Source organism: Mus musculus, chromosome 16, assembly GCF_000001635.26.
Source record: "Mus musculus strain C57BL/6J chromosome 16, GRCm38.p6 C57BL/6J".
NCBI classification, from domain to species: domain Eukaryota; kingdom Metazoa; phylum Chordata; class Mammalia; order Rodentia; family Muridae; genus Mus; species Mus musculus.
Genome location: NC_000082.6, coordinates 18,458,153 through 18,480,314, shown reverse-complemented (window position 1 = coordinate 18,480,314; position 22,162 = coordinate 18,458,153). Strand labels below are relative to the sequence as shown.

General features: G+C 50.9%; 1 protein-coding gene across 2 annotated transcripts in view; it reads right to left on the bottom strand.

Moving 5' to 3' along the window:
• Positions 1 to 1,241: 1,241 nt before the first annotated feature.
• The window catches only part of Txnrd2 (thioredoxin reductase 2), a 52,657-nt gene continuing 31,736 nt past the window's right edge, over positions 1,242 to 22,162 (bottom strand). Inside the window, exons 12-18 of one of the 2 annotated variants that reach the window (NM_013711.3) lie at positions 11,429 to 11,565; positions 8,066 to 8,161; positions 7,429 to 7,521; positions 5,562 to 5,633; positions 4,696 to 4,793; positions 2,458 to 2,664; positions 1,242 to 1,457 (exon numbers count right to left, since the gene is read on the bottom strand). In NM_013711.3, the coding sequence (NP_038739.2) occupies positions 2,535 to 2,664; positions 4,696 to 4,793; positions 5,562 to 5,633; positions 7,429 to 7,521; positions 8,066 to 8,161; positions 11,429 to 11,565 (626 nt within the window). In that variant the 3' untranslated portion in view covers positions 1,242 to 1,457; positions 2,458 to 2,534. The remainder of the gene's footprint in view (positions 1,458 to 2,457; positions 2,665 to 4,695; positions 4,794 to 5,561; positions 5,634 to 7,428; positions 7,522 to 8,065; positions 8,162 to 11,428; positions 11,566 to 22,162) is intronic. The other variant, NM_001353143.1, reaches the window with a different exon arrangement.

The following is a 22,162-nucleotide window of genomic DNA, read 5'->3' as shown; positions in this document are numbered from 1 at the left end:
TCTGGGCCCAGGTCTCCCTAGAACACTGGGCTGCCTATGTGGTCTCCTGAACATCCCCTTCTGGGCCCCATAGCCAGGCCAGTGTTTGAAGCTGTACTGGCCAGCTCACTGTTCTGGTGAGACCTGTATGGATATCACTGGCTGCCTGGGTAGGCAAGAAGCTATAGGCCAGTGTGTGCAAAGGACAAATCACAGGTTGCCTCTATTCGATCATCACCAAGTACCAAAGCCACTTTGAGGTGCTTGCCTGCCCCTATGGCAGGGACTGCCCCCCACCCCCAGGGCTTCGGTACCCATGGAATGCACCTGGGCAGACTCCAGAAGGTTTCCACTCCACTGGCCTGAAGCAGCAGGTGTTAGCTGACCTCTTCTGCCTCTGAGACAGACAAAACCTCAAGCTAAGGAGCACCCTCCCCACCCCCCAGCCACGCCCCAGGATCCTGGCAGGCTGGGGCGTGCCACCAGTGGTGCATTAAATAGGACATGGCTGATCTGCTTCTGCACTTGGCGTCTTAATTGGGCGTCTGAGAGCGCCTTGCACACTTCCACTTCCAGCCAGGCTCCTGTAGGCCCATTAAGGTGCAAACACATTCTTTTGTTGGCTGACAAGCAGGGTCCCATCCAAGGCTCCCGGGCCAGGCTAAGTGATGTTTTCTTAAGGAAGACGTGAGATTAGCCTCTGCTAAAGCCTCAGCATACTGCAAGGCCCTGCCCCTCACTGACAGGGCTGTCTCTCCCTGCAATGACTGAAAGGCTCTCCCTAGTCCATCAAGCTTCCATGTGGAGGATTAGCCAAAACCAGTCCACAAGCTGACTTGGAGGGCCACAGTGGGAATCTAAGGAGGTGAATGATACTCATTTTAGAGAGAAAACCTCAAACAACCCTGCCAAACCCTACCCTCCTGTTCCTGACCCTTGATGACTGCTGGAGGTAGGCCACCCTTGCTCCGAGATGCACGCAGCGACCTTACAGAGAAGGTACAGACCTCGGCAGAAGGTCCAATAGGGATACCTAGAAGACCTGAGCCAGTAGTTGAAGGGAGGATGAGGATGGTGGAAAATGCTGGATCCTACCAGGGACCAGAAGGGTTAGATCGGGGTAAGGGTCAGGCCAGGGATGTTCCTCCCAGTGGCTGCTGGGAACTCTGAGGCACTGCAGCTCCAGATATTATGGTTCTGGTGGTAGCAGATCCTGAGTAGAAGCTACTATCATGTGGCACTGGGGACAGCACACGCAGACATGCTTTAGTAAAACATCCTCTTTATTAGTGCTCTAGAAATGCCAGGGGTTCAAACCTGGGCGGCCCACATGGGGTTTCTGCCCAGGCCATCATCATCTGACGCTGGGAGTGTCAGAGGCTGGCCAGAGAATGTAGGGGTATAGTCATCCCTGCAGGACACACGATGTTCCATCCACATCTTCTCAGATCTCTGAGAGGCAGCAAGGCCTTCCAGTCCTGCCAATAACAGGTGGGGGTCAGCATGGGCCCACACATACATTGGCCTAGCCATGTTTACCCCCAAACCACAAGAGATCCTTGAGAGACTAAAAATAAGTCCCTGAAGAGAGTCCTCCCCAACCCACTCCCCCAGCCCAGAGCAAAGAGAGCACTGCAGTTGCAAACTGAGCTCTTAAAAAAAAAAAGCCCTGAAAGGAATAATATTCTGGGATGAGCCTCCCTAGGGTCCTCAGTGACAGACGCAGCCCTGGCTTGGAGAAGCTGTGGTGGAGTAGGTGCGTGAATGCCCAGACAGGCCCCTGTCAGAGAACCACTACTCGGATGCTCAGACCAGACATAGGGCATCTTGAGGGGAAAGGACTTTCTATAGCTTCCTCAGTTCTATTGAGAAGAGTGGTTACCAAGGGGCCCAGAACAAGAAGTGACAGCAAAGAGAGACGACAGGACGGGCTGTAGCTTGCAGATCAAGGACTGGGGATTCTGAAGGATGCAGTCAGACAGAGGTGTCACTGCAGGGGCAGAAGGCCCTCGCCAATTTCTTCTTCCTCAGGAAGCTACAAGGGCTAGTGATGCACTGTGCCTCCTGGCTGCCCACTTGGCCAGCCTGGCTGTGCAAGCTACAGCAGAGCCACACGGGGTGGCCAGTCAGCCATGCACAAGGCAGTATCTCCACCTTCTGGGCAAGGAGGAAATGAGTGACACTTAGGCTCACTGCAGGGACAAACGGCACACAGGGACTGTGACAGCCCAGCCTCGTGATACCGCTGCATGTGGGGAACAGCAATGACCAGGCAGGCAGGGATCTTACAGGTCCTTCAGGGATCCTCCATGGTCCCCCTCTGACGCTGTTCCTGGGCTACCGTGGCCTGACCAAGGGGAGAAACTTACCTGTTCTAGATAGCCTCACCATGTACCCGACATCATGCCCAATGGCATCATGCCCAACATGGTGGCTCCCATGACGATAACTACATACTCTCTTCTCAAGCCTGCTCACCTGGATCCAGGTGTCTGAGGAGCCTTCTATTGGGCACATGGCACACTGTGTGTCCTTAGCTCAGCAGGGATGGTGACTTAGCCTCAGCAACCAGTCACAGTAGGCTCCAGGCCGGAGCGCTTGGAGATGTGCAGCTTGACCACCTCCTCAGAGCAGGTGGGATGGATCCCTACTGTCTGCATCACCTGTGCATATGAAGCCCCACACCTGCACACATCAAGAAGGGGATGGTAAGTAGTCAGCAGGGGTGGGTAGGTGGCAGGGGGAGGTATGTCCATGGCATTCTGACCTTGGGAAGGTCTTAGAAGGTGTGTGATTTCCTTACTGAGTCAGCACTAAGAATATCTCTCCATGCCTATGCTGGACTGCCCACTGCCTCCCAGCAAACACCCACTGTCCACAAATGCCAAGTTGCTACCACTTCAGGCCCTCCTAGCTAACCTTCCCTTGGGTTGCTGTCCTGGCTGCCTGCTCTCCAGTCCTAATTGCCCCTTCCTTGAGGCCTGCTCTATCACTGTCAAGGTATGGCAGGAATCACCCAGCCCATTTACTTTTGACTGCAGCCTACAACCCATCCACCCACCCAGCTCTTCTACTCAGAAATCTACACATGGACATATGACACGCAAGCACAAGGCCAGGAAGTTGGTTGTTCTGTGGATGGCATTCTGTCAACTCAGAGTAAGTGCATGAAGGGAGGTAATCTAGCTCAGACTAGCCACTGGTCCTCTGAGAACAGCCTCCACTGTCAGCCCATCTCTTGGCCTCCACCCAGGTGCCCCAGCCTAGCTGCCAAAGATCTATAGCTTAATGACTGCTGTGGGCATTTCAGGTGGCTACATGTACACCTGCACATTCTCAGTGAGTACAGTCTAGCTCTTTGGGAGGCACAGCACTTATGGACACCAATAGCTTTCCTAATGTGCACACCCTGCGCCATGCAGGGTTTGGCAGGTAAACGCCCTACTTGAACAACAGGTGCATGCTCTTCAAATACAGCCAGGAGTTTCTAGTGGAGAGGTCCATCCCAGGGCCTCCTGACTGTGTCTGAAATATCAGTATGAGCACTCCACCTGCATGCTCAAACCATCAATGTCTCCACCTGCAAGCAGTGGAGAACCACCATGCTCTACAGCCTCAGGGATTGCTCTGCCACAACCAAAACCATTCTCTGGTATTTTAATAACATGGCCAAATGAGTGAGGCCGACTCCAGGTCTTGGTGTACGAGGAAAGAGCTGCCCAGTGTGACTGTGTGTATGAGTCCCTGGCTAAGGCTGTATGAGTTTTTGTTTGGTTTGTATTTATGTGGCATGTACATGTATTCACGGCTCTATGGATAGAACCCTGAAGGAGACAGTGGTGAGAAGGCATAGTGGACAGGAGAAGATTGTGTGGATATCAGGGTCCCCAGTGGGCTAGGAGCATGAGTGTGGCCAAGAGCTGGGTTTTGGGGATAAGAGGTCTAGGGACAGGGGAGAGAGGATTTCAACAGAGGAATAGGGCTAACGTGTTGAAGGATTGTGTGGGTGAGACAGGATTTGAGCCAAATACCTAGATGGAGCCACACCTATCATAGGACAGCAAACCTCAGGCCTACCTGACCTACAAATGTGTTAGGGCAATGGCTGGTGATAAAGTTCTCCCAGGCATGGGCTGTAAGACCCAGATGAGCCATGTCTTTGGAATATATATCTGTGGTCCTTAGGAGATCTGCAGCAGACTATCACATGGGACTTTATCACTATAGGACCCATGAGCCATCTGAACATCATGCTGGCACCTATGTGGATAGTGTCTACTGTGGATGCAAGGTGTGGATGACGGTAAGCAGGGCATCCGCAAGACCAGCTGGGCCAGGGAGAGCCCTGGGATTAATGGGACAGGGTTGTCCCACAGCACATTTCCATTCATTGTGCTGCATGCAGGGTCACTGTCCAGACAATTCAGTTGCTGGAAGAGTTTCTGGAAGTCTCTTTTTATAATATTGATTTCCTTAACATGCAAAGAGCTCTTATAACCCAATAACTGTGGCACAAACACTAGAAAGGAAACCATAGAATACACAAAGACAATTCTTAGGAGATAGACATGCTACAGACATGTACAACTCCCCTCCCCCGAAAAATGTGAACCCAGCAGCTTCCACTATTGTCAAAACAACTAACACAAACTGTACTGTCAAAACACAGAGGGAAGCAGATACAGTTCAGAATAGCCAGGATTCTATAGGACTTACTTGATCCCAAGAGCAAATCCTTGGGTGACTTCTCCAGCGTTGGGGCCAAGGAAGTGCAGGCCCAGCACCAGTTGTGGGGGCTCCCTCATGCATACCATCTGAAAGTCACAGTGTTTTTGACTATCACTTAGCCACAGGGGACCCACCCAACCATAGGGACCTGCATGTCCCATCTCTGCAGCCCTCAGAGGTTTCCATTTGCAGTAGTCAATTTGACAGGATCTATCAGACACCTAGGAGATAAAATCTATGAGGAAGTGTCTACATTACCTTGATTGTGGTGGACAGACCCATTATAATTAGACAGCACCATTCCACTGGGTTCCCATTGTAACTGTAGGCAGCCCCATTCCATACGCTACCCATTGCAACTGTGGGCAGCACCATTCCCTAGCCTACCTATTGCAACTGTGGGCAGTCCCACTGTACAGGCTACCCATTGCAACTGTGGGCAGCACCATTCCCTAGCCTACCTATTGCAACTGTGGGCAGTCCCACTGTACAGGCTACCCATTGCAACTGTGGGCTGAACCACCCCAGAGGTTACCCATTGTAACCCATTCCATGGGCTGGGATCCAGACTGCATAAAAAAGAAAACATGAGCTAAGCACCAGCATTCAGTAATTTGCTTAACTGCAGATCAAAGTGGCCAGCTGTTTCAGCTCCTGCCACATGCCTTCCCTTAAACTGTGAGACACAGTAAACCCTTCCTTTCTTAAGCAGCTTTTGTATGTACTCTGTCACATAAGGAAAGTGGCTAATATTCACTGTTCTGCCCTGTGGATATCAGAGCGTTCTCCATGGTAGTTAGCTTTTTCCCTCTTAGTCCCAGTGCATCCTATCCCTGGCCCCTAAACACACTCACCTTTATGTAGCACTGTGATGCATCCCTATCCGCCACCGTGAACTCTAGGGGCTTATAATATGCATGGTAAACCTGAGGGACAAGATACCAGCACTTAGTCAGTGGTCATGCCCAATACAGGTCTATAATCTTAGACCCAAGGGCACTTGTGTGACCCAAGAGTTAAAGTACAAAATGTGGAAACATCTCAGCTGGTTGTTGACAGTGTGTGCTCCTATGTTCAGGTAGCCTGTACCCACAGCTGGATAGTCTGCAGATAAACCCTCTCCCACCCACATCTCAGACTTCCCACTGAACACTATAGGAGAATAGGCATCACATTGCTGAGGTGCCTCTAGCCCTGACACAACACAGAGCCAGTGGTTTGAGCCATGGTATGGGTACTGGGTATCCCCAAGAAGTAGATGTTGGGCAGACCCAGGCCTCCCCAATACCAGTTCAAACTGGACAGGGAGACCTGTGGCAAATCGTTGGTGTACAAATGCCTATCCTACTCATGTGAGGAGAAATGGCTCTCAGATGGCTGCCTGCCTGGCCTCCCCAATACACGCTGGTGCTGGCTTGGCCTGAGCTTCAGCCAAGAGGAGGGGCAGGACAGGCCCAGCCTCACTGGAGCTGTGGGACAAGGGCTTTCAGCACCCATGAAGGGCTTGACAGTGTGTTCAGGGCTACAGCCATATAAAAAATGAGCAGGGCCCCACATGTGCTACACAGCCATTATTAATTAATAGGGCTTCAGAGAATATTGTTCTAAGCAAGACAGAACTGAAGAAAAAACAAACAAGAATGTTTGGCCATTCAACATCATGAAACATAAAACATTATAAAATGCTATGAACACATGTCCCAGTGTACTTATGATGAATCTAACAAAAATAGCAAATAAAGTGCTGGGGAGGCCGGCCTGTCAGACCTGTCTCCATGATGGAGGGCCTGGGTACATGGAGCGGGCAAACTCTACAGCCTAGTGACCTGGGCCTCACAGCTGCTGCAACAGGAAGACCTGCACCAAAGTCTTCCAGCTTCTACTATGTGGCAGCTTTCAAAGCTTCTAGCTACCTCAAACTATTCTGAAGGTACCCCAGGGGCCACAGCCAGCCTGCTGCTGCAGACTTCCCAAATCATCCTGGCCCAGTGAAAATCCTTTTGCTTAGGATGAAGGTTCCAGTCAGAGCACTGGGCCTGGAAGCACTAAAAGAGCTTGGGTAGAGGACAGAACTTGGGCTGGGAGTCTGTGTGTCTTAACTGTTGGAAACCTCAGGAGAGTCCCAGGAAGGTGGAGGGGCAGGTGGTAAGAGTGGGCCAGCCTGGGCAAGAAGGTGGAAGAGCCATTCAGGTTAAGGGAGAGACCTCCCCCTAAGAGTTAGGAAGAGCCCTACAGAGCAACACCAGGACCTGAGACCTTCTGTTGCATGCTCTCTGCATGCTGAAGTAGAATGGGCAGCAGCTGTCCAAGACTCTCGTAGCAATGCTAGGAACCTCAGCAGTGCTTCTAGGACATACAGTATAGCTGGGGGCGGGGCGTTAGAGTACATACAGTATAGCTGGGGGCGGGGCGTTGTAGTACATACAGTGTAGCTGGGGGCGGGGTGTTGGAGGCTACCAGATCATAAGACTTCAGAGGAAGGCAGCAGTCAGAGACCCAGGTGGACACCAGGGCAGCAGGGGACATTCAGTGGGACCAGAGAAGCGAAACTTAGGCACACACTAAAGCTGCCGGAGGCTTCCCTTGTTTCTGGGGCTGCTCCCCAACACTCCTGTCCTGTGGGGCCCCACACTATGCCCTGACAAGAGCAGCCTCCAGAAGTAGCCCCTGTTTACCAGACCTCCAATCTATAGAGGGGTTCTGTGGAGGAGAGTTCCCTACCTCTACATGCTCCTGGCCATGGAGAGCCACAGCCTCCTCCTCAGACAGCCCCACACAGCCATACTCCAGTGGTGTAAAGACAGTTGTGGGAACCTGGAAAGTAGGTCTGGAATCAGATGTGCTTTGTGTGTGTGTGTGTGTGTGTGTGTGTGGTCCCCCCACCCCCCTCTCCCAAACTGAAAATGCGTCCCCTGAGTGACACTTGAGCAGTAATCTGAGGCCAGGGACCCAGCCACACATGAGCACAGCAGGTGGCCACTCATTGTTCCTGGGCTGGACCAGGAGCTAAACTACATACATTCCTTTTTCTAGAAGAGGGAATGAGCTGCCAGGGATAGCTCACGGACACAGGCTTTCTCTGAACCCACTGATGTGCTGGTCCCATGATAGAGCTCAAAAGAGATTCGGCCATACTTCCCAGCGACTCAGGGTCTGGTTCACATGGCCCTAAAGACTGTATCCTCCTGCTCATGTGCACGCAGGTATTCACATCGGTGTGCACATACATACATGCACATACCCATGTGTGCATGCATGTATCCACGTACATGCAGGCACATAGATGCAAACACCCCTTACCCCAGAAGAACCAGCCAAGCCTTTCCTAGCTTGACCTGGGTCCTTTAAAGGAACTCACATTGCTGTAATCCATTAAGGTTGAGGATTTCCCAAAGAGCCGCTGAGCCAGAAGCTTTCCTGCCTTGATAGCTGTGGGCGTCAGCTCAGGCCGCCCCTGAGGGAAGAGTACAACAGCATTATACTGCAGACAGCCTGTGCAGATACCACACCACCACCCATCGCCCTCCTAGCAGGTGGTTGAAGACTCACAACACCATGCCACAGGCTTCAAAGACATGGACATGAGCTGTCAGGCTGTGCCAACCTCAAAAGCCTTCAGCACGCAAGGCTGATTCCCCACAGTGAGAATCCCAGGGCCTGTGGGTCTGCTTATCTACCCTTTCTCTAGAGGAGGGAAAGCAGCCGGGCTCAGCCCCACTACGCTCACTTGCACAGGCTCTTCTCTGAATAAGCCACACTGATGATCTCAGAGTGCTGGTCCCATGACAGAGCTCCAAAGAGATCCCGCCCATGGTTCCCCGTGACTCGGGGTCTGGTTCATATGGCCCCAAGCATGTCACGTGCTCCTGACACACAGCTTGACATGCATGTCATAGTCCATGACAAATCCCAAATCAGTGTCATTCTGCAGGAGACCACTTTGTCTCAGGGCGCACATCGCCTCGGGTATTCCTGCTTGCAGCAGCTCAGACCCCCACTGCCAATCGCCTCTGTAGCAGGAAATGCAGATGCTGTTTGGCATTCCAGAAATGAGTAGAGATCTACAGAGATAAACTACACTTCCAGCCAGCACATTCCATCCGGCCTGAGTAACCCAGGAAACATCCCCACACAGCACACCTTACCCCATTAGACAACACCACTACTTCACCCTAGGCTCTCTAGCTGCTGGCCTGACCTGAATGAAGGGGTATTAACTTCATGCTTACATTCATCTTTTAAACTGTGTATTGAAATTTTAAAATAAAGAAGGCTTTCCTGTGCCACATGCTGGTGGCAACCCAGCACTGTGTGCTAGACTGAGACACACTCGATGTCTCTCTTCTGAGACAACACAGGTGCTATCTCAGGGTACAGTGCTCACAAAACAGAGATGAGGCCTATAGTTGGAGAACAAGCAACCACACTGCCCAGGTTTGTGGCCTGAGCCTTAATTAGATAGTGGTGTAAAGTGCTGGAGAGGTGGCTCAGTGGTGAAGAGCACTGGCTGCCCTTCCACAAGACCTGGGTTTCAGCATCCATATAAAAGCTAACAATTCTTTGTAACTTCAGTTCCAGGGCACCTGACGCCCTCTTCTGGCTTCCATGTGCACCAGGCACACATGAGGTCCACACATAAAAAGAAGTTTAGATGGTGAAATGACCAGGAGGGAGCAGTGCTGGGCAGAAAGCTCTGTGGTACTTTTCATGCAGTCCTCCTTGGAACTGACATCTCTGAGGCCTGGTACCTGGCAGCAGTGAGAATCAGGCACCTCTTAGAGAGTCACATGTTCCTGAACTTAAAACACAGGGCCTGATGGTATCGTGTACAGTGGCCACGGCTCATATCTGAGCATTCTGACAGTTGTAGGGGACCCCTCTGGTACACCAAAGAGTCCAAGAGCCATGCTGACCTAGCAAGAGTTCTACTGGGACCTATTAGACTCAACCACTGGCTCCGTCTCCCCAGATTCTTCTCTACACTTTCCAAAGTGAGTTCCAAAGGGAACCAAGGCAGAGCAGCCACCTGGAAGGCATAGGTGCCAGATGCTCTTGCCTGGCCTGCTTTGCTTCCAACCAGAACCTTCAGTTACCCCAGCTTATGTCTCCTACCAGGATGGCCCCCATCCCATATACATGTTTCTGTGGTGGCTCCTCCTGGTAACTAGTGATGTTCCACACTCAAAACACTCAAGGCGGGAATATGCCAGCGCAGGTTAGACAGAGTCCCCCCACCAAAGGGGAAAAAATAACCTGCTTAGAACTTGGAAGTTGAGTTTATTTGGAAATGGGGTTTGTGTATAACATACAGGGTTTACATGGGTCTTAAGTCTGATGAAGGACAATCTGCAGGAGACACAGGAGGGCATAAAGCACCTGGAGGAGACTGTCAGTGATGATGGCACAGAGCTGGGGTTCAAGGACCACCCAGGCCCAGCATGGAAGAGGCAGGAGATAATGTACTGAAGAGCACAGCTCGACCACACTCAGATTTAACCTCAGGCCTCTTGTTATAGTGGCCCTGGGACAGAAACATACTTGTGGAAGATATATGGCAGGTCTCAGCACAAAGACAAGAGGGCCTGGGGACTCTGGGATCACCCATCAGCACGTCTAAGCAGGGGCCTCCTGAGCAGCTCCCCTGTTGGGTCAGTACATGCTGCTCTTAAGGCTCTAAGGACGCAGAGACCCAGGACTGATGGAGCAGGAGGGGCTTGTGAAGGACAGAAATTGTGGCTGGCTGTTTCCCAAGCCAGGGCTTCACCATCACCAGGGAGGTGCTGTGGGCCGTGATCTCCACAGAAGAGAGGGACACGGAGGGACACTGAGGAAGTGTCCACAGCCACAGGACTGGCCAGCAGGAATGGATCCAAAGCCCCATACCTTCCCCACACTGAGTCCCTCGCCCAAGAAAGATCAGTGAAAGCCTAGTCAGCAAGGGAATTGAAACAGCCTCAGGCTCAGAGGACAGAGGTAAGGACAAGGCCAGACGGCCTGAACTGGGGCTGGCCTCCTTCGGTGGCCATAAGACTTCTCCAAGGTCATGTCCAGCAACAGCTAACTCTGTTTTAAGAATTATTTTGTGGGATCTGGAGATAGGGCTCATTGGTACTGTCTGCTTTTCCAGAGGTCTTGAGTTCAATTCCCAGCAACCACATGGTGGCTCATATCCATCTGTACTGGGATCTGATGCCCTCTTCTGGCAATGCAGGTATACATACTGATAGAATGCTAATACATGTAAAATAGATAAATAAATCTTAAACATTTATTTTGTGCATGGGTATTTTGCCTGCATGCATGTCTATGTGCTCCACATATGTGCTTGGAAGCCAAAGAGGCAAGAGGGTGTCAGATACCCGGAAACTGAAGTTATAGATGGTTATGGACTGCCATGTGGATGCAAGGGATCCAGGTCCCCTGGGAGAGCAGCCAGTGCTGAACTGCTCAGCCATCTGTGCAGCTCCCACTTTTAAACTGTCCCACCCTGAGCCTCCCAGAAAGGCAAAGCATCAGAAGGAGCAGAGGGTAGTGCTCAGTCCTTCCCAGGATGCACCTGACTCGTGCCTAGAGTCGAATCCTGTGACTGTGCTCTGGGATTAGAGAGACACATATCTTATGGGAGAACAGCAGAGCCTACATCATGTTCAGCTCCACGCCCAGCTGCAACAGGTGAGAACACAGAAATAGGAGTGGTTGGCCAGACAGACATAGAGCATACCTCAGCAACATCTCCAATGGCATAGATGTGGGGAACAGAGGTAGCCTCCTGGGCATCCACAATAATCTTCTGATTCTTAGGGTTGGTACTGATGCCAGCCTTCTCCAGATTCAAAGTCCTGGTTTCTGGAACTCGCCCTTTAAGAAAAGAGAGAGAAAACTGAAATATTTGGATTAGCAGTTTTGGCATGGGTTAGTTTTATTTAAAATATTTCAACCAGATGTAGTGATACACACACACACACACACACACACACACACACACACACACACAAGATCCTAGCTCTTGGAAGGCTGAGGCAGGAAGATAACAAGTTCAGGTTCAGTCTGGGCTAAACATATAATCTATCTAAAAATACAAACAAACAGAACATCCAGGGTTGCCTGGACATGGTGTCGCATGCCTTTCATCCCAGCACTGGAAAGGCAAGAGGCAGGTGGATTTCTGAGTTTGAGGCCAGCCTGGTCTCCAGATTGAGGCCCAGGACAGCCAGAGCTACACAGAGAAACCCTGTCTCCCAAACAAGGGTGAGGATATGGTTCAGCAGCAGACCAAGCCTACACAAGGTTCCAGTTTAAGTCCCTGTATAATAAGTAGATCAGTCAATCAATAAACCATCTAACAAACATTTCTCAGAGCTGACTTCTACGGCTGGCTTAGAATCCCAGGTACTTTGAGAGGCCAAGGCAAGATGATTGCTTGAGCACCGGAGTGGAAAGCTGGCTAGACAACAGGGTAAGACTGTTCCCAAAAGAGAAAAAAAATTCTCAGAATAGTCACTGAGAAACTTTTCCACCTGACTGCAGAGGGGCAGGGTGTTAGCTCAGTCACTGAGGGGACTGCAACAGCCTCTGGCTCACATAAGAGAGTCTGTCAGTGCTCCTTGTGTAGTTATGACAACGACTAACTACTTACCCACAAAGCACTGCACCAATCAGTACACTTTAGAGTCTGTGGGCACCATCCACTGAGGATGGTGTCCCTCTCTAATGATGATTTCCAAAACATGGGTATGAATCAGGTGCCTGATGATACAACTATGGTGTGACATTAGTTTGCAGGGGCCAGACTCTAGAACCTTCCAAGTACCCTCCCAGAACCAGTATCAGTGGTTTCCAAATCAGGAGAAACCAGGCCTTCCTTGGAGGTAAAATGGCATTGTAGACATCTGTCTGTCTGTCCTTGCTGTATTGTCCTTACATCAAGCCTGATTTGCTTGACTCCATGACACTAGAACCACAGCTCACTCCTGGGTCTCTTCTCAGGAACACCTAACGCCTTACTAGACAGACTGGGGGAGCATGAGACCTCAGAGCTGTGTCTCTAGCCCATGTTCAGGGCCTCTGCCCAGGTGGGGCCTATGGGTCTCTTTAAATGGGGACAGCATGCAGGGTCCCACTGGTCTAGGTGGCAGGGCCTATGGTAGCCTCCAACATCTAATAGGCCCTAACCAACCTCAGCCATGTGTCTTCTTACTGTTTGCCCCTCGTCTACTTTCACAGGCTCACCTTTGCACAGTGATGTGCTCTTTCATTCCTTTGTTTGCTGGTCTTGTTTTGTCTGTTTTGCAATGCTGGATGAACCCAGGGCCTCACATGTGTTGGGCTAGCTTCATCCACTAACCCTAGTCTTCTGATCTAATGAGACCAGGTGGCATAGTATATTATGTCTCACAGTGCAGAGGAAGGTTGCTCCCATAGCCAAAGGTGAGACAACCTGGGCTCTACAGGTGACCCAAGAGACAGAGACCTTCATGAAGATACATAGGCCACCAATGTGGGGGAGGCGCTGAAGGCCTGTAGGTTAGCCTGGATACCAGTACTTTCTCGACCTCCTCAGTGCCAGGTCCTGGAAAACTTAACCTCCTCAGTCCCTTCAAGAACTCCTTAAATGTGACAGTATCCTCTGACCCCTTCCTGCTTTCCTTCCACAGGGCTGCCAGTACAGCTTCTCCCCCAGATAGCTGCCTGGGTCACCAGTCCTTCTGTGCAGAGCCCTGTCTTTCTTCTGTATCTGGGACCACCGTGAGCCCCTGAGAACTATGTGCTTGAATTTCTCTGATGTTGATGACAAGGGGAGCCCCTGATGTTAACTGAGGGGGCCTTGAGCAGGGCACGCAAGTGTCCCCTTGTGAAAACAGGGTGCACCTACATACAAGTGCACACACACACACACACACGTCTGTCAAATAAATCAATAAGAAGATTAAAAGCGGTATCCTATAAAGAGGGTAAGAGGTCAGTCATGGTGAGACATGGCTACCACCACAGTACTCAGGTAACTGCAGAGTAGGTTCTAGGTCAGCCAATGCTATATTGCAAGACCCTGTCTCAAAAAGGCAAAACAAACAAAAGAAAGAGAAGACAGTGGGATGGAGGTGAAAATACTAGTCTAAACACATCCTTTGACACTTTTTGTTTGTTTGTTTGGTTTATACATGGTTTATATATTCAAAAGAGATACTAACACAAGGAAAAAATTCCAAAAACCACAAACAATTTTAAATAAACGAAGCAACAGGCTGTGAGAGCCAATGACAGGATCACTACAGTTCTCTCAGCATCTTTGGGGGACAGTTTGGGAACCCCAGAAACCCACATCTGCACAAAGTCTCCCCCACCCTTCGTGCACTTGGCCCATGTCTAGGTGACTCCCAAGACCGACTGTGAATCAGTGTTAGGTACCAAGCTGCTACGCTGTCACTCGGCCACAAGCAAGCACCGTACGTATGTGCTCAGTCGGTAGAGTGTCCAGCACGAGTGAAGTACTGGGTTCAATCCCCGCAGCAGGCTGTGGAACCAGAAGGCCAAGGTCATCCTTGGCTATTCAGAATGTTTGAACCATCCTGGGCTACATGAGACCCTGTCTCAAAAATGGCAACGAATGAACTGTGGCAGAGCACCTGCTTTACATGTCCAAGGTTCCGTGGCCAGCACTAATGTACCCTCAGTGACTCCAGAGCTGTGGAAACCCTCAGATGCACACACAGGCCAACGGCTCTGAGGACACAGGGAATGTTCATGTTCACGGTGCGGATTCGCTCTTAACATGGAACTTACATAGATATCTATGCACCTTTCCAAGAAGACTGTTAACATCCTGTAATGTCAAATTTGTACTGGAAAGTCATGGTTTCTTCTCTTCCAAAATATGTAGTTTTGACCTCAAAACAAGTATTGAAGCACAAAGAGCCCTGGAGTGGCCCTGGTTTCAGCCTGGGCTATCCAAGGCCTTCCAACCACAGAGGGAGCCAGGCTCCATCGAGTTGCAAAGGACACAGCAAAGCATGATACAAGAGTCCCCCAGAAGCCGGGCATGGTGGCGCATGCCTTTAATCCCAGCACTCGGGAGGCAAGACAGGCGGATTTCTGAGTTTGAGGCCAGCCTGGTCTACAAAGTGAGTTCCAGGACAGCCAGGGCTAAACCCTGTCTCGAAAAACCAAAAAAGGCAACATGTCTCAAAGGGAAGACACCACTGTCTGGGGTGACCCCAGGGAGGTGGCTGTCCTATCTGTATAAATTGTAGGGTATCTGGGTCCATGCAGGCCTCATGTGAGCTAACTGGCTGGTACTTCCTCACATGGGAGGTCATTCTTACACTTCCCCAAATGCCAGGACTCTTGGAAAGTATTTGATCCTTCCTGTCTCCCCTGCAAGCCTCCTTCAGACAGGCTCCAAGTGTCACCTCCCACTAACAGACTATCTCTCTGCATGGACAGACTAGGCCCCGAGTGTCCAGAACTCACCGGATAGCCTGCAACATGAGCCGTGCGAGGAGCATGCTGACCGGGGCCAACAGGGAGAACAAGGTAATCCATGCCCTGCCAGACCCTCAGAGTAGGCTTGTCACTCCCTCACCAGGAGCCAGTTGTGGTGCTGAATAAGTAAGGCTGGTCTCAGAGCACAGGTCTCAATTTGCCCTCTCCTACACACCCCTGTAGCTGTCCAGCACACTGATCACAGCTGAAAGCAGATGGGTTTTCAGACAGTGTGTGAACCGAACATGCACCCTCAGCTTCAGCTTTTGGGAACAAAGTCCAGGACAGGGAAGGGACAGGCTTGTTCCTCTTGGTGTCAGTGTATCTGTCTCCTCATGCTCTACACAGTTCTGAGCCTTCAGGAAGGGTAGCGTGTGAGCTTCGTCATAGCTCAGCTGTCGGGGAGGTCCTCTTTGCCTTGGATTCAGATAACTGTGGCCCCTGAGCAAGTCCCCCAGAGCCAGACCGCTTATGCCTCTCAGGAGCTCAAGACAATTCCCCACTGACAGAGGTGATTTGGCATCAAAGGCATAGTTCCCACAGTTTTTGGTATCTGGGACAAGCTAGACTTCAGTCCAGGAAGTGGGTGGCGCCCACCTAAACATCTGGCAGATGAATCTTTAAGTCTCCAGCTGTTATGCTGGATGGGGAAGTCAAAACACAGAGACTCGGCTAAGCCTGGCTGCTATAGTTGGCTTGGGCTTGGCTCCAGCCTCTTGGCACTACTCAGCCACAGGAACTGGGTGTGGGCAAGCAGGCACCATGGGGATCAGCCTAGACTCAGGCAGTGGGGGGGCCACATCAGAGGAAGGAGCTGGGCCATGGGTAGGGATGGAGTGCATAGGAGGAGGTAAAGGCTCAGGAGCTTAGGGGCCTGAGGTTCAATCCTCGGGTCCCTTCTCCAGCTGCTGGGTCCAGCTTGCTCAGTCACTGCTGGAGCTGGAGTGGTCAAGGGAAACACTGTTAGGCTGCTCTTGATTCTGACCACATTGTTCATGATCTTCCTACACATATGCCCACCTGATCCTGTGAGGCCAAGAGCATCTCTTTGTGTTCCTTGTGGTAACTATGGTAACTACTGCTCTTGCAGATGCCAAAGAAGCTCTGTACCAAGATCCTTACGGAAATAAAAATACAATTAAATGATGCTTAATGACAAAGATTCATTTGATAAACGTGTCACTGAGTTGTTTGTCATTGTGTGAAGAATGAGTATTCTTACACAAACCTATACACTCTAGACTACCTCACAGGAAGACCTCTGTGGTACAGGCTACAATTGCATACAACATTCACTACCTGAATGCTACAGGCAACTGTAGCAGAGCAGGTCTGTGCCTCTAAACAGGTTTATTTCCATAGACCTTGCCATAGCATTACAACAGCCTTGGTGCCACCGTGCCAGAGAAATTTTTTAGCACTGGGATAATCTTCCAGGAAGGCTGGGTGGGATACACTATACATACATCTGAAAGTAGTACCAGGAGAGAAGGTAGGGGAGAAACTAAGTGCCCTTCATGGTCTATTGCAAAGCCAAGATTTCTTAGAACATGATGTGTTTATACATTTGGGAAGTACACAGGCATGTAAGCTGAGTCAAGTCTGCAGTATGAGGAACAAATGTCTGGCTGACTAGAGAGAGGAGAAACTCAGTATGGCAAAGAACTTGGCTAAGATGGTTTGTTACTGCTTCTGGAATGGATAGTAGAAGAAGGGAGGGAAGGACCATGGCTATACTGAGAAAGCTGTTATCAGCATGGTGTGGGCCCCGAAGCCAGAGAAGCCTCCCTCACTAGGCATCCTATATTGTGGAGCCATTCACTGGGGCTGAGACAAACTCTGAAGCCAGGGCACAGACCAGGGAGCAGGGTCTGTGGTCTGTGCCCTGTGGGCATGACCTAGGTCATAGCCCCACAGTTCCCTCAAGCTCTGCTCTCTCCCTTGTGATCAGAGCTGAGTCCAATCTCCCTGCTGACACTGAGGGCCCACCAGAGTTGTAGGCGCCTCTTCAGCTCAGGTCTGGAACCCAAGGAAAGTAGAAAACAGGTGCAGGTGACAATCCAGGGACCATCCACCTAAGCAGCTGACTCTAGGTGCTCCAGACCCCGTGACATGCTCATAAAATGAGAAGCAAGCACAACAGCTGTGCTCAGGTGATGCTAAATGGTGGCTGTCTGTCCCTCTGCACTGTGCTCAGCGCCTGGTCTCCAGACCCTGCTGTGCCCAGAGCCTCAGCTCTAGAGTAAGTGTGGTGGCGGCAACATACTCTTGAACATTTGTTTCTCGATGTGCTAAACTGCCTGGGCTCCACCAGGAAAGAGACCTGGCCAATCGCATGCCATTGGTTTCTCAGTGCTGACCCTCAGAAGAAGGGAAGCGAGCCGGGAGGGTGGGGCTTCCTGGCTCGTGGCAAGTGCTTGCTGGTTTGCTTTGCTTTTAACACTCTGGCCTCCTTTTTATTTTGCACTTCTTTGAATAATAAAGCTGTTTTATGCCTCTGGTTTCTTAATAGCATTTGTTCTCTCGCTTTCTCTCTCTCTCTCTCTCTCTCTCTTTCTTTCTTTCTTTCTTTCTTTCTTTCTTGTGAACTGCCAATCCCTGCCTTTGCCTATTTGTTGCCTTTCTTCACATGGAATCAATATATGATGCTCTGCCACTCCTTCTACAAGGAGAGAGCTCAACTCAACTCTGGCTGACTCTTCTACAACACCCCCCCCAACACACACACACACACACACACACACACACACACACACACACACAGGGTCTGCCACCATCCCTCCTTAATAGTTGACCCTACCCCCAAGGAGTGGCTAGAGGGCGGCAGGCCAAATGCCTAAGGCAGCCATCAGTCTTTACCACTTACTCTGCAGGATAAAGGCCGTGCAGGTGGAAGGCCACAAGCGGCACCCTGCGCCTCTCTGATCCACGCTAGTTAAACGAGCATGCCCTCCAATTTCATGCCTGCCTACAGCACATGTTCCCACCAGGGAAGGGCAATCCGTGAAATGAGGTGAGATTTAAGTGCCAGCAGGAACAGGGAGGGCGAATGAGGCGCTGTGATCCAGACTGATGTGGCCACACCAGGTGGCACAGGGTTGGACAGAGAAGTGTACAAGGTGACCTTGAGACAGCCTGACAGCCACAAAGGCCTGTGTGGAGAGTCTAGGCAACTGTCCCATGAGGCCCTGGTGGTACTCAAATGTGCTGAGCCTGGCCTGTTGCTTGCCTGATCCATTGAAGCTGTGTGTTTTTTAAATTGATCTTCTTTTTCCTTATCTGTGCTCATGGGTTCTTTCTGTAGAAAGGGTTTCGTATAAACCGAGCAGGTCTGCAACTCCCTATGTAGCTGAAGATGATCGTGAACTGATTCTCCTGCCTGCCATCCCAGTGCTGGGATTACAGGAATGTGCCTGTTTATACCAGTTTATATGAAGCGGAAGCCTGCATCTAGGGGTCTATGCTTGGTACGCAAGCACTCTACCAACTAAGTCACATCCCTAGCCTTTTATTCTTTTTTGGAAGGGGTGATATGTGGGGTAGCCCAGGCTGGCCCCAAACTCTCATCTAGCTCATGCTCCCCTTGGATTCATGGTAGTCTTTCTGCCTCAAAGTGCAGGGTTTACAGGTGAGGGTCACTAGCCAGCTCTCGTATTTGTTTAATCATGTACTTAGTTCTGGGGGAAAGTAACCCATTTACTTAGTGCAGCCCCTCCAGCATGTTAAATATGTCTACTTCTGAATCCCCTCTCTCTCCTCTTTATCCCTCTTTTTTTCTGTCATAGCCCTGACTCAATACAGCTCAGGCCCACCTACAGCTGCGAGGGCCCCACTACAGTGGCTGTATGCATGCTCTGCCCCTCTTCTGAGCCTTAGCTTAGCACCCAGTCCCAGGGACAAAGTCACCCCTCAAAACTCCCAGGCAGTCTAAAGCTGCCCTTTCCCTTTTGCTGAGCTTGGATCATTCCTGGTGATCCATGTCAGCCTGGAGGAGCTTGGTTCTGTTTATTCTCCTACCCCTTCTCCTGCTGCCCGGCACTCAGTGCTGAGGAAGTCTGTGCGGCTGTGGCTGCGGCTATGGCTGCAGTATGGGCATGCAGTCTGTATATATACAAATAGAGAGTCCTAGTAGGGAAGGAGAGCCAGACTGTACAGTTCACCCTGGGCTGATGTAGGGCCCTCAAGTACTGGGTGTCCCCTACACAGCTTCCCTGGGCCCTGCCTCCCTGGTTGTGGGCCAGGTGCACCAGTGTGGATGACCTATACAGACTCCTCATGGGTTCAGATGGAAGCTGGGAAGTCTGGCTCCAATACCTAAATAGTCAGGACTGTCTGGCTGCCCTCACACGATTGCCAGGACTCAGATGGGGAGTTTATTCATGAAGATGATGATGAAGGTGAAGACAAGATGCTAGGCTATCTAAGAGGAAGCCTAAAGGCGAAGAAATTGCTTAGTGGCCTGGGGTGAGAATCGGGCGAGCTCTTGCCCAGGTGTCACCTGCCACTCAGCCAATGTAGTCTGGTTTCTCAGAAAGGAAAACTGCTGTTTCCAGGTCTTATGATAACAGGGACTATGTAGGTGCAGCAAGGGCCCTGTTCCACACACTGGGAAGGAATCCTGTGACCCAAGAATGGATGTGCCTCAGCCTTGTCATCTTTCCTAAGCAGAGACCGAAAACTGGATGTGCTCTGGCAGCCTAGAGACACAGGTCAGTCTTAGTTCCGTTTCCAAGGCTGCTCCCCAGAGGCTCCACATGCCTTCCTCAAAACCAAATCAGCCTCTGAGAAGGCATCTGCCAGGGGCTGTCCGGGGCCAGCTCCCCAGACAGCATCGATTCAGGCCACAACTGGTTAACTCTGGGCTAGGCGACGCAGATCCCGCCTGCCTGGCCTGCGCAGGCTGACTGTCTTCACTCAGCGCTGTAATCGGCACATCTGCAGACAGGAAATCCTCCTCGCTGAGGTTCCCAGTCTATTATCTGAGACACCTGGTGTGGGCGGGTGATTCAGAGACAAACAATGAGGGGCCCCTGCACAGCAATTAACTGCTTTAACTGCTAATGTGTTTAATCCAGCACTGGAGATCAAGGCTGTGTGGAGGAGAAGGCTGCCTGTCCCTCTTGGCTTCCAGAGTGCAGCACCGCTTTGCCAGGGCTGCAACCTCACATTCTCACCGACTACGGAACACTGGTCCGGTCAGGTTTGAGGTCCTGGGCCTTCTATCCATGGATGTCATGGGAGGCTAGAAGGGCATCCATCCCTTTTATTAAATGTCTCTCAAAGTTCAGCTTGTTGGGACGGTATCAGCTGCTTGCTTGGATGGAAAGCACAACCAACAGAGATGTCTGAGGTACCAGCCATGCAATACCCAACCCTACCCCGTTTTATTTGAACCTCCCAGAGTGCATCATCTTACAGCAAGCAGAAATAATGCTTTGTTGCAGGCTTATCAGTACAAGCAGCAAAAAACATTCCCAGTTGTTCAAATGGGAAGTGGCTCCTGAATGTTTACAAAACCTGGCTCAGATGGGGGTGGTGAAGTCAGCACATGCCCGCGCGAGCGCCAGCCCCACCACCCAGAAGGCGTGCCAGAAACCGCTGCCGCCACTGCCACAGCCCTGGGGAAGAAGGGTCAGAGGCCAAGGACTTGGAAAAGCTTCTACCCACAGCATCAATCAGCCCTGCAGCCTGTCTGGGGGATATTCTTTTTGAACATACAAAAAGTAGAACAGATTCCCAGCAGGGTGGGGACAGAGGCTCTGCCTGGTGGGAACCCCTGGAAACCAGGGGGCTCAGGCTTTGCAAAGGTACAGACCCCATTCCATGAGCCACAGCTGTCCAACAGCATCTGGCCACACGGCCCAACGACCAGACAATGGGTGGGCACGGTGCATCACTCTGGTGGGTCCAGGACTTTGGAGTCTGAAGCACAAAGACTGCAAGTTTGAGACTAGCTTGGGCTACCTTGTGAGTTCCAATCAGCCTGGACTATGTGTATGTAGAGAGGACCTGTCTCAAAAACCAAAGCAAACAAGCAAAACAACAAAGACAGAGTTCTCTGTGCCCTCAGGGAGCTACAGAGGACCTTGAGGTGGGGCTGTCTCCTCACAAAGCTGTCTCCTCACCACTTAGAAAGGTCTAACACAGCCAGGCAGTGGTGGTGCACTGGTGTGAACACTTTTAATCCCAGCACTCAGAAGGCAGAAGCCAGAGGATCTCTGTGAGTTCCAAGTCAATCAGGGCTACACAGAGAAACCCTATCTCAAAAAACAAAGAAGCAAAAAAAAACCACACAAAATAGAGGTTTAAGATAAACCAGACACTTTAAGGTCTAAGATGTCACTTAATCTTTTGTACTGTTCATAATGAACATATTTAAAAATTAATTTTCACAATGGGACTAAGAACATCCTCTTTGGCTAAGGAGATGCTGGGGCACTCAGATGTACACTCACACCCCTCTCCTGTGTCTTGGTGTGACCCACTGGTCCAGCTCCTCTGGATTCAATCTCAGTTTCTTTTTTCCATTTTTCAAGACAGGGTTTTACCACGTAGCCCTGGCAGTCCTGGAACTCAGCCTGCAGACCAGGCTGGCCTCGAACTCACACACATCTGCCTGGCTCTGTCTTCTTAGTGCACCACTGCTGCCTGGCTCTCATTCTGATTTCTACATATTTGAACAATTAAGGAAAAAGTTTGTCCAGAAGCATATTTCTCTGTGACCCTGCCCTGCTCTTAGGAAGCCCCAGCCTGGGCCTATTGTGCCCTGAACCCCTCTGGCACACCTGGAGACCACCTGCCTCATTGAGGTGGAGCCAAAAAGGCATCTGAGGGTGATCTGGTTCTGAGCCCTGGCTCACATCAGGCAGACCCCAGAGACCCAGATATTCTGGGACAACGTGGTGAGATCAGTGTCTGTTGTTCCAGGCATTCCCTGTGTCAGTATGCAAGTTCATGAGGAAGCTGGGAAAACTAG